The 12,745-nt window shown below is 51.3% G+C and overlaps 2 protein-coding genes across 2 annotated transcripts; one reads left to right on the forward strand and one right to left on the reverse strand.

Annotated features, from left to right (window-relative positions):
* Nucleotides 1–3,004: 3,004 nt before the first annotated feature.
* Nucleotides 3,005–3,430, reverse strand: VC83_04897 (uncharacterized protein; the record flags this gene model as incomplete). Its single annotated transcript, XM_024468523.1, has 1 exon — nt 3,005–3,430. The coding sequence occupies one exon, from the start codon at nt 3,428–3,430 to the stop codon at nt 3,005–3,007; it is 426 nt and encodes a 141-aa protein (XP_024323763.1).
* A 3,005-nt stretch (nt 3,431–6,435) lies between these two features.
* VC83_04898 (uncharacterized protein) lies at nt 6,436–7,188 on the forward strand (the record flags this gene model as incomplete). The annotated part of the gene is made up of 3 exons (XM_024468524.1): nt 6,436–6,609; nt 6,673–6,873; nt 6,925–7,188. The coding sequence occupies 3 exons, from the start codon at nt 6,436–6,438 to the stop codon at nt 7,186–7,188; spliced, it is 639 nt and encodes a 212-aa protein (XP_024323750.1).
* Between the last annotated feature and the right edge of the window lie 5,557 nt (nt 7,189–12,745).

A 12,745-nucleotide genomic window follows, 5' to 3' on the forward strand; every position in this document is an offset into this window, starting at 1 on the left:
TTTCCATTACCGAGCCAAGTTTTAATACTCATAAAGAAATTCCAATATTAACATACATGTGCGCCAACTCTAGACCATGACAGCCGATCTCTACAACCTGGGATACACGAACCAGACTAGTGTTGATTTCTCCCCAGTAGTCATCGAGGCAATGGAAGCAAAGTATTCAGAGCTGAATACCCAATGGCGCGTCATGGACATTCGCCAGCTAGAATTGCCGGATAGATCAATTAATGTAGCCATCGACAAAATTAGAATGGACGCGATGATCCACAGTTCGTGAGGATGTACGAAGAAATGTAGGCCAATATGTAGACGAGGTAGAGTAAATTTCTCATATTTGACACCGACATGCTAATTATCGCAGGTTACCGGAGTGCTGAAGCCCGGAGTGGAGGATGGATATCTACATGTGAGAAATGGTCCGGAAGTGTTAAGAGATATTAGTACAAGCATGATAGCCATGGGCTGTGAAGTAACCTAATCTGATTTAAAATTTTACTATAGTTGCAAGTTGCGATGCCTAAAAGTCTGAAGAAAGTGTGCAAGCAATTTAAACTGATAGGTTTTGATCCACCCGACGACTTCATCTGCACTACAGGTTCTGTGAATATTACTGCTACGCACAGAACTTTCCAGATTTTTAGGCGACATGAGGACTAACGTAAGTCATGGCGTAACGCGGGGGATGGCGTAACGCGGGGAATTCACCCCGCCGACTTCTGATAACTGTGAATAACTCAACAATGGTTCGCTGTAAAAGCCTGGGTGTTGCTGAGCGTAAAACTTTAATAGCCCAGGCAGTATTAGACGTCCAATCTAAGAAGTATAAGAGTGCATATCACGCTGAGAAAGTGCTGGGGCTGCAGAAGAGTTCAGTGACGCGACGCGTCAATGGAGGTTTGACACGCTCCCAAGCCCGCCAGAAACAGTAGAATTTATCAGGCGCGCAAGAACAGATACTTCTAAAGTGGATTAAAAACCTAACAATCAGCGGCTATTCTCCAGGGCATCGGTTGTTGAAGGAAATAGCTGAAGAACTCCGGTCGCACCGGTCACTCAATTTTGACGACACGACGCCAAACTTACTTCTACCCCAACCACGATTTTCCCTCGGTCGCGACTGGGTACCACGATTCATACAACGACATCCCCTCCGTCTGTGCAGATGCACTCGACCATCGAAACCCATTCCTGACGGCCAGGATGCGCTTGATGCTTCGTACGAAGCGGTGAATCAAGTATAATCCAAGTAGATTCCATTGTCCCAATCGAAAATCCGGATTCATCCATGTTATATGTGTTCTCTTGCGTGATTCCAAACTCTTGAACCACCTTGGTGTACGCGTTAAACCATGCCGTAAGCACTGGTTTTGTTGCACCATCCATGTGTACAGTTTCGATCCGTCGCCCAATAGCGACCTGTACATCCTCCCACCCCTCGGGATCTTTAAGGGCAAGAACGTTCTCCAATCATGGATTCCGCCCGCATGTAACGCTGACTTCTAAACGATAGAAGACACAGAGGTTCTCTTGCGTAAAGGTTTACTTATCAGAGGAGGCAGGGGATCAGACACAAAGGCTTCAAGTAACACGTTACTAGTATATAACAAATACTGTATTGAGTTGAGCACGAAGCTCCTATCTAAGGAAATACTATCTACTTATATAGTGGCGTCGTGCCTAGTGGACTCTTGGGAACTCACTCGAGTCCTCAGAGTCCTGGACTCTTAGGACTCTTCTCATCATCCTGCGAGTCCATCACGTGCCTAGTGGACTCCTGGGAACTCACTCGAGTCCTCGGAGTCCTGGACTCTTAGGACTCTTCTCATCATCCTGCGAGTCCGTCACGTGATACTTTCGGAACTACTATTCCCCGCTGCCCCTCCAGGTACCAGGGCCGGTCTCATGCGACCTCCCTCCTTCCTGTCCTGTAGTTGGCCAGCCTTCTTGTTCCGTCGTAACACCGCAGTCATCGACCAGTGGTTCTTCTCTGCGAATACGAAAGGCTGGACAAGCAACCTCCATGGGTTGGAGTGGTTAAAACGCATCTTTGAGCCAACAACACGTACAAAAGCAGATGGTCAGCACCGGCTTCTTATATGTGATGGCCACGACTCACACATTAGCGGGAGTTTCATTGCGCATTGCATGCAGAACCATATTGTATTACTGATACTTCCCCCTCATACATCGCACTTACTACAACCACTGGATGTTGCGATATTCGGCCCGCTAAAAAAGCGTCTGACACTCCCCACTCAACCAAGCGCAACTTGCGCGCATACAGAAGTATGAATGGATGGAGGCATACATCCAGGCACGGCTTGATGTATGCAACCATCAGAACATTGAGTCAGCATACCATGGCGCTGGCTTGTTTCCTTTTAATCCCCAGCGAGCATTGCGTATGCTGCTCAATGCTGAACCATCAGTCGAGGCTGACCGACCAAAAACACCACATCAGTATGATATTTTTGACCGAGTCTTTATCAACAGCTCCCCCCCAGATGGGATGACCTTACGCTCTGCAAATGTGCTTCTTACAACTACGATTAATAGTGGTGGGGTGCTGTCAACACCAGTGCGGACGTACATCCAAAAACTCAGTTGCGTCAGAGCAACTTCGAGCACGCAGCATTGTCCACCAACTCGATGCCAACAACCTGCGATCAGTTATAAAGCAACGTACGGTACGTACGAAGGGGAAAAGGGTTATTCTGAAGGGTCACTTTCATGTTTCTATGCAAGAGTTGTGTGATGCGGTGATGGAGGCGGAAAAGGTGACACATAACCCAAGTAAGAAAAAGCGCAAAACAAAGGATAAGAACGCCTCCTCAGACATTTAAATTGACGAGTATATTGAGGAAGAAGCAGGGGAACAATCTAAGAGTGACGGTGGATCATGTATTATCGTTGATTGTAGTTAAATTTACAGATTTGTTGTGTTCTCTTCAAATTTCCACCGCGTTACGCCATCCCCCGCGTTACGCCATGACTTACGTTATAGTTCCTCATTGAGGTCTTGAATTTGATAATGGTCTATATCTGCATTTGCAGTCCCATCGCTAAGCCATGTAGCCCCCCCATTTAAGCTTTCCAAGGCCTTGGCTGTATCCAAAATACTCTGGGGAAAGCTGATCCATTCCTTCCCAGTCGCCTCCACCGCCTTCTGCCCCGAAATACGCGACATGCCGGGAAAGTTCGAGATCTTGACAATCCTGCCATTTGCATCCTTCTTGAACAAATAACCCGTCTCGGGGTCACCGATCGAGATATTCTTGTGCTCGGGATACTGCGTGCACAAGATATCGGCGATGCCTTGGTTTGGGCCGATGCCGCTGCTAGCGATGTTGTCTTGTTGAGCTCCTTTTCCATTATCACTATCTATCCCTCCATCGTCATAGGTCTCCCGTCCTCGTCCCCTCATCGCCATCCAAGCTCAACGAGACCCTCAATGCCAGCTATTGGCGGCACAAACACTCTCCTCATTTCTGCTTTAGAGCAGGCCGGCTCACAGCTTGAAGCCGTGGTGATCACTTCATCCGTCGCCGCACTATAGAACCGGGGAGCTCCAGAAGGACATGTACCACGGAGGTCGACGAGAACACTTATGCTATTGAGGCAGCCAAGAATGTAGACCAGTGTTGCCCGAGTAGTACTCGACTCGAAGAAATCTGAACTACTCGAGTAGTACTCGAGTAGTTGCCAAGACAGCCAAGAGAGCGGGGTAAGGACGTAGACAGAATTATAGCATAGGCAAAGTGAAGCTTTCAATGACTTGAATATTACTGTGATACTTACCATCATCAAGATGAGCGAGTCTTCGCTATCACCGCCGCCCCTAGACGACCCGGGCGAATATGAGAATGCCTCTCAAGATCCACTCTTGCCCCTACCACTTGTACGCATGCATGTACGGCCTCAAGACCAACTGTTACCAGATTCTGACTCAATCCTCTTTGCAAAGGGTCTATACTCTCGTACTATTCTTGATAATGCACCTTTAAGAATATCATTTAAGTGCTTGCAGCCACATTGCACATATACACCATCACAACCTACAAAGATGCAGACAACGAGTAATCTTTGGAAGCATTTAAAGACACAATATCCAGCAATACATGCACAATATAAGAAAAAACATGTTCAAGACGGAGATACACAGCCTTCTTCTTCAACTACAGCTACATTCTTCCAGCCTCGCAAAGTACCTAGCCATGCACCAAATTCGTCAAAATTTAGAGAGCTTCTACTCTCATTTATTGTGTCTAATAACCTACCATTGCATACATCTGAGAGTCTATCCTTCTGGCAGCTTGTTAGCCATTTAAATCCAACAACACTTGTAACTGGATGGACGACAATTGCAAGAGACTTGCAACAGATATTTTGCATTCATAAAGCAAGGTTACAACTTGAATTACAGCAGCATACTGCACAAGGTGGACGGATATCTTTAACAACTGATACTTGGTCTGCACGCAACTATTCTGAATATGCTGCAGTAACAGCACATTGGATCTCTGATAAGTGGCAGTTACGATGTACAGTCTTAGATGTTATTGAGCTTCAAGAGCCAATCCATTCTGGTGAATATCTTGCAGGGCAGTTAATAGCTGTTACAGACGACTATGGTATTACTCCTGCAGTTTTTACTATCACTCGTGATAACGCTTCTGCAAACACTACCATGCTCTCAGAATATGAGAACTTAGCATGCAAGAACGAAACTACATTACAGCAACCATGGGCATATACAACAAAAGAAGGTGATGTCAGATGTATTGGGCACATTATAAACCTTGCTGTTCAAGCTGCTTTAACATCGTTAAAGGCAGTACCAGCAGATGAGCCAAACGCATACCGCCTTGAGTATGGAGCTGCCCGCTACCAGAAAATGAGTCAGTAGCTGTTCTTAGCAAACTTCGGCGTCATATATATGTGTTTCGCAACCGACGACAATGGAAGGATGCCTTAAAAAAGCAATGTGAAGCTGCAAATATTGAGTTTAAGCAGCTTAGCCTCGATATGCCAGTACTGTCATACTGACATTCGTTGCACTCAGTTTGCTATCAAACTCAAGAGCAAACTTAGAAATCTCCTCCTCAAACCTACAAGTCACCATACATATCTTGGCTTATCACACCAACAACAGAAGCAATACTACTCAACGATTGCTGCAAACTCTTCTACTACATCTGTTTATGCTACATACATCACGGCATATCATTTGGACACTCATTGAACAAGTTATTAAGAAAATCTCCTCCTTAAGGGGGTGGGCCAATACTACCACATGGCATATCTCTACCAACTAGAGGCCTAGGAACATGACCGATAGCTCTAGAAGCTTCTACAACCCTCTATGATTAATTACACGTCATCGCTCCTTAGTTACCCACAAGATTGGTTAAGTTATGACATAATTTGTCTATAGGTACTCTGACCTTGGACCTCCTTTTCACTTCCTATAGGCTAGGAACCAACTACATGATTAGCAAGCTAGTTGTGGGTCGCACTTGATTTCTAATACATTTACCAAGCCTGGTTAGTCATGGAAAGTCTTGGAAAATGAGAGAACTACACTCCTTTTGTAAGGACGCAGGGCACCGTATCACGAGAAGTGGCATATGGGAGTGCGAGTCGGATATGAGTCGGTGCAATCCTATAGGTCTACTACGAAGGATACAAAAAAGATGAAAGGGGAGCTTATAGCTTCCTACCCCTTATGTACCTAAATGGGGTCCGACTCGGCTAGGCCTTAGTGTACCGGTAGATCCACTCCCGTCTGCCGCCCGAATCGACCCCGACCCTAGAACATCTATGCTGCTATACTACTATGTCGCCTATTCCGCGTTGTCTTACGGGTCCGAGGGTACCCCGTGTAAGGAGGCATCCTTACATTACCCCCCCCCTTGAGAGAGTGCTTTGTCCTCAAAGCGCGTGGCTCCGTGTGCCGACCGAATGGTAGCCGAGTGTCGGTATGGTCTAGGTAGTCTTTGTTCGAAGATCGTGGTGCTGAATGCGTCCGTGGGATGGATCGCGGAGCGTGCTTTGTTCCTAATAAAAGCGGGTTGTTGAGGTCCGAGTTGGCACCGTATAGTATCCAGTTGTGGTGTTGCGCGTCGCGAGTTTCTTAGTTACTGTGCGCGCGCTACTACTCCTCAGAAATTCATTGTTCTAAGCGGTTGTTATGGAGCAACCGATTCCACCCAGGATTCGAAGGCTTCTTTTTACAACAACACCGCCTACGAACCCACCTCCCGAATCCAGTAAGTAGCCCCTCTTGTTCGTATACTGTATACTAATCTGATTGTTTCATAGGAAACAAAACAAACCAGACGACCGAGTAGGTGATGATTGCGCGCCGACGCGTAGGTGATAACTTCTGGGCTTGGGGCTGACGGTTTTGTAGGAAACCTTTTCGCGAAGATGCCCGTCCTGCTGCCCCCCGGGGCCCTCCCGGCTGCGTACCGCGTCCTCTGTATGAGATGCGTGCGCCGTATTGGGACACCCGACGATGCTCCCATGGAGCACGAGTGCGTTTGGAGCGAGAAAAGCTCCAAGTGCGCCTACTGCGTGAAGCAGAAGGCACCATGTGTGCCGGTGAGTTCTCGGGTGCTGTTCGGTCTGGTGGTTGGTTTCCTGTGCTGACTTTCTGGGGGATAGATTCTCTGGTTCCTCGAGGAGGAATATGCCGCCATCGTCGCCGCCGAAGCGGCCACCCCTCCCGTCCCGGCCACCACCCTCAAGACCTACAAGGAGGTCGCGCGCGTGGCCGACCTCTCCAGCGCCGCCATGCCGGCCCTGCGCTCCCCCTTTGAGGGGGCGCAGTACATTCAGGGGCTGGCCACCCTCGCTGCCATCAAGGTAAGTTTTCCCCTTTCTGTTGTTCTTGTTCTGGGTCTGACTCCTAGGTAGGACCTCACCGCCGCGGTGGAGGGGTTGAAGGAGGATACGGGGAAGCTCCTCGCGGGGCAGGCCCGCGCCGTCTCCTTGCTGGGGACGGTGGATAAAACCACCGACAAGGTGGGGAAGGAGGTGAGCTTCGTGGCGACTGCGGTCGCGAAGGTGGAGAAGGCGGTGGGGAAGTTGGCCGGGGCTGTTGCGGTGGCTCCCCGCAATGGCGGGAAGAGGAAGAGGGGGGAGGAGGAGGAGGGGAATGGGGAGAACCCGATTGGGTGAACGGGCCCTGTGCCGGAGGGAACTCGGGCGTGGTCTTTCGCGTGGGGTCACTTCGACCCTTCGTCTCTCATGGTGGTAGCCGCTTGTTGCGACGCCGGTGAGACGTTTGGGAAGGGTGGCTTCCGCAAGGGCTACGGCTCTGAGGGTGCCCTGGCTTAGAGGGTGTTTAGTTTAGTGTCGTAGGTAGCAACGACGCTGTTTTCCTCTGCTTTGCCGTGCCTCTCGTGATCGTAGCTTGGTTTGCCTGTCTCCCATTCCGTGATCCAGCCGGGTAGGTCCTGCGGTGGTCCTGGCAGGTTTGGGTACTCCGCGTGGAACTCCCGGATTTTGTAGGGGGAGTTCTTAAAGTTTGAGGCGGGGTACCATTCCGGGTCCGGATCGTATCCGACCCAGGATACCTGGTATTGAAGTTGTTTTCGCCGGATCCTTACGGCGAGGATCTTTTCGACCTCCCACTCCTCTAGGCCGTCTACGACTTTGCTGCTTGGCTCAGGCGCTGCTTGACCGGGCAGCGGGTTATTCGGAGCCTTGATGAGTACGTCTGGAGAGAAGACATCGTGTATTTGGGAACCCTTCGGTAGGTCTAGTCGGAAGGCGTGTCCGATTTGTTCCAGTACCGTATAGGGTCCGACCCATTGTTGCCCCAGCTTACGGCTAGGGCGGTGATTTTTCAGATTCTTGGTCGATAGGTAAACCTTGTCTCCTACGTCCCAGTCAATGGCTCGTCGGCGTCGATTCGCGTATTTAGACATATCCTCTTGTGCTTTGGCCATGTTCTCCTTTGCGTAAATCCATGCGGAGTGCATGCGGTTTGCTACTGCTTTGGCTTCCTTCTGGTTCATGACTTCCCTAGGGGTCGTGGCTTTCAGGGTTTCCCAGTCCCAACTGGTGCGCGGATCAGTTCCGTACTTGAGTCGGTAGGGGGTCATTCCGATCGAGGCATGGGGAAGGGTCATTTGCACCCGATCCATGATGGGAATGAGCTCGCTCCAGTTGTCCTGGTAATGTGATACGAAGGGCCTCAGTCTCTGATCGATATACCGATTCATGATTTCCGTCTGCCCGTCGGTCTGCTTGTGATAGGCTGTCGACAGCTTGATCTTGACGCCGATGATCCGGCAGAACTCGTGCCAGAAGGATGACACGAATTGGGGTCCGCGGTCACTGACGATCGATACCGGGGTGTGCCCGAATCGATATATCCATTCGATGAACAGCTGCGCCATTTGTCGTGCATCTGTAGTCTTATAACACGGTATGGTCACCGAACTCTTCCCGAGGCGGTCCATAAACACTAGGATGCTGTCGTACCCGTGCTTGTCCCTTGGGAACTCCTTGAAGTCCATCGTAAGGTGTTGCATAGGGTAGTCGGGTACCGGTAGGGGGTGTAGAAAGCCCTGTTGCTTTGTGACATTGGTGTGCGAAAGGCGGCATGTCGCGCAGTTACGCACATACCGTATGCAGTCCGCTTCCATACCGACCCAGCGATACTTCTGGGCAAGCAACTGGTAGGTCCTCCGGCCGCTGGGGTGCGCCGTCGACACCTGGTCATGCGCCTCTCGGATGAGTTTCGTACACAGCTCGGTGTGGCGGTTCACACATAGGCGGTCTTTGTACAGGAGGAGTTGGTCGGCTAGGGCGTACCCATCCGGTAAGGGTTGTTTCGCGCGTGTCTCGGCGAACGACTTCCGGTTGTCTACGCATAGTGCCTCGATCAGATCGAAGGGCATCTGCGCCTTTGGGGGGTCGATGGCATTGATCGATGCTACATAACTGTCGGCCAACTCGGCACTGATACGGGGGTGTAGGCGGGCAGGGCCAAGCAACACCCTCGCACGACTATCCAACTTGACTTTCTGTTGCATTACGAGGTCTTGGTCTCTTCGGCTCAGAATATCAGCCTTCAGGTTATTCTTACCTGCCGTATACGTAATGTGGAAGTTGAAGTCGGATAGTAGTTCCATCCATCGCACCTGCTTCGCGGTGAGAACCTTCGTCGTCATGAAGTATTCGAGCGAGCGGTGGTCCGTATACACCTCGACTCGCTGCGTAACAGAGGCCAACTCAGGTCTCCATTTCGCGAACGCTTTCACGATGGCGAAGAGTTCCTTGTCATGGATTTCCCAGTTGATCTCATGGCCGGTAAGGACGTGGCTGTAGAAGCTCACTGGGTACCAGAGCTGGTCCGGGTGCTCTTGTGATAGCACGCCGGCGACGACTCCGTCTGAAGAGTCGGTCTCTAGCTTCGTAGGCAATTCGGGGTTGAAGTGGTGTAGTGCCTGCACCGCTAGTAGCTGCCGCCGTAATTCTTCAAAGGCGTTCTCACATTCCTCAGTCCATAGGAACGGCTCCGAGGGGCTCGTGATGGTAGTCAGGGGCTTCGCGATCTTCCCGAAATTGCGTATGAACTGGCGGTAGAACCCACAGAAGCCTAGATAGGATTTCACACCGGTAACGGTGGTCGGTCGAATCCAGTTTCGAAGGGGTTCGATCTTGTCGGGGTCCGCCTCGACACCGGAAGTGGTCAGTATGTAACCCAGGTACTTAGTTCGGGTAACATTGAACTCGCACTTCTTGAGGTCGGCTTGTAGCCCTGCCTCACGAAGGCGCTGTAGGACTTTGTGTACGTGCTCTATATGTTCCGTAGGGTCCTCGGAGTATATGAGAATGTCGTCGAGGTAAGCCGTACAGAAGTCGTCCAAGTATTGCATGAGGACGTCGTTCATGTAGCGCTGGTACGTTGCGGGGCCGTTGGTCAGTCCGAACGGCAGCACCTTGCACTTATAAGATCCATATCGAGTCCGAAAGGTAGTATACTCTTCGGAGTCAGGGTGCATTCGTATGCGATGGAAGGCTTGTCGGATATCTAGTTTCGTGAAAATCTTGGCTTTCGACACCCGTCCAAGTAGTTCGTCGATGCGCGGTATAGGGTACGGATCGTTGCGGGTGAGTCCGTTCAGCTTGCGGTAATCAATGCAGAACCTCAGTTTGCCGTCCGCTTTCTTAACGAAGAGTATAGGGGACGCAAAGGGGCTATTGCTATTGACGATGAAGCCTTTCTCCAGGTTCTCCAGCAGGTATTGCTTGGTAGCCTTAAGCTCTTTGGTGCCTTGCCGGTAGAGCGGGGAGAAAGCGTTTGGTAACGGCGCCTCTAGCTGTATCTTATGATCGTATACCCGGTGTGGTGGTAATTTATCAGATTCCGATTTTGAGAAGACGTCGGTGTACTTTCGGTGCACAGGCGGGAGTTTCTCCTGGATGAGTGATATCGTCTCGTCATCCTCTTCGGATTCTTTTTCCCGAATGATCTGATCGATCTCGTAAAGGCTGGTCTGGAAGAACTCGGCATCGCTTCGCATCATCTCGTGGTGGAAGGCGTTTGCACCGATCTCGCAGATGTGCACCGGCGTGAAGCTTTGTACAGGCTTCGCCGGTGGCAAGAAAGGTACCCCTGGGATCTGAGGTGTACTCGGGGCAGTGTCGGTGGTCATTCCGGAGTCCGAAATTATCACTTTCATTTCCATCGAGCGTCCGCCTGCGCGGCGTCTGTCTTCGTGGTGGATTGCGGCATCCCTACGATTCGCATCCGACTGGTGAGAAGGATGTCGAATGGACATTTCGCGCGAGTGGTAGGGCAAGGTGATCTCCTTGCTCCAGCTAGGAGTAGGCGGGTACTCCTTTGGCCATACTAGCCGGCTCTTTGCAGAGTCGAGTAGTATTCGGAAGCGGCTGAAAAGCTTCCTCCCAATTATCACATCTTGCGCTCCGAGGTCCAGGAGCACAAAGGGGCAGTTATATATTCGGCGTCCTTCGACTGTTAAGTGCAACCGAATATACTCCGATACGTGACTTTGGATTTTTCGCTGAAAACCACGTATGGGTACAGAGTAGGGCAGTTTCCGTATGGGGCTCTGAAGCGCCTTCGACAGTCGTAGCGCGAAGGGCTTGTTGATGACGAGGTATCCGTTTGCTCCTGTGTCTGCGAGAGCCTTCGTTTGCACACCGAGTCCGTTCAGACTCAGCGTCGTGTCGACTAAGAACTGGGTTCCGCCCAAGAGTTCTTGTAGGTCGAGATCTCGCAGATCACATTTGCGTAGACCTAGGAAGGAGCCTTTCCCTAGGCCTCGTCGTTTTCCTCCAGGGACGCATCCGATTGGAGTTCGACTGCCTCCTCCCACTGCTCTTCGGGTTCAGGGGTATCGCGGTCAATCTCTTTGACTGTGGGGTTGAGCGGGCACCTGTCCTGGAAATGACCGGGCTTCCCGCATTTGAAACAGTTTCCAGACGCAGCCGGCACGGCGGTCCGCACGCGACCTGTTATGTCCGGCTTGGGGGCGGTGGGTATGAAAGGAGTCCTCTGGAAGGAACCCAACGGACTTCTTGTCGTCTTCGGTGGTTGGGTCTTGGCGGCCTCCACAGGCGGGAACCTGGATGAGCCGAGGCGGGCCCGTCCTGGGAAGCTCGACTCGCCGCTCTTGGACTGGGAGCTCAACTCGCCGTTCCTGCGTCGCTCTTGGTCGAAGGCGGTTAAGGCTCGGACCATGGTGAGGTAATCGCCTTTCCATTGGTCCTTCACGACCGCCACGCGGCTGCGGAATTGCGGTGTGAGCTTGTTCCACATATACCGAAACCACTCCGATTGTGATACTTGTCCCGTAATCGCCGCACTTTGGAAGCGGGCTTTGAACTCGGGGAAGGTTTCGTGTAAGTGACCCTTTTCGCCCATCTGCATATCGTCGAATTCGTTCCGGGCCTGTTCGGTCTCATTACCCGTAAGGTAATATGATCCTAATAGGTCCATCATTTCGTCTGCGCTCTGGAAGCCATGCGTATCCGATAGGTATTGGGGTTCCAGATATTTCTTTGCCAGGCCGGTCGTAGTTCCCCATATCAACGCTCTTCTCGAGACGTCGGTAGGGTAGTGGTCCTCATTGACTACAAGTCGGTCCCGAATGGACGCGCTCCATTGCATAAAGGTATGTTCTATCCCAGCGGCGTAATCTTCTCAGAGATGGTGGATTTCTTGTAACGGTTCGGAGGGTCCACGGTGTACTGTCGGGGTAGACCCGGGATTGAAGGAGAGCGCGCATTGTCGACAGGTGGCAGTCGAACGGTGCCGGGCGTGTTTCGCATTGTCGGTGCAGGCTGTTCGTCTTCGTCGGCCTCAATGGTGCGCACTGGGGCGTCGGCAGCCGGTGGTGGCGTAGACGGTATTCGGGTCTGGCTAGCTACGAGGCTGGCTACCATCGCCTTGAGCTCCCGCATCTCGTTCTCGAGGTTCGCTATGCGATCCGGGGGGCTTTCGGATGGCCCTGCGGTCGTGCCCGCTGTGGCGGTTTGCCTAGTTGTCATTCGTAGCGGTTGACCGTCATTGTCGGGTGGTGGGTTTTGTGTCGTCTTGCGCGACATCTTGATTCGGGGGTGTATCGACTGCGACTCGATACGGAAGAGTTTGACTTCCGGTAGCTCGTAGCTATCAACACTCTTGTTCACAATTGCCTCTGTGCTTGAGGGGGTTCTTTAGGATCTCGTATCCTATTCGGCGCCAACGCGTCGG

Source organism: Pseudogymnoascus destructans, assembly GCF_001641265.1.
Source record: "Pseudogymnoascus destructans isolate 20631-21 unplaced genomic scaffold scaffold_11, whole genome shotgun sequence".
NCBI lineage: Eukaryota > Fungi > Ascomycota > Leotiomycetes > Thelebolales > Thelebolaceae > Pseudogymnoascus > Pseudogymnoascus destructans.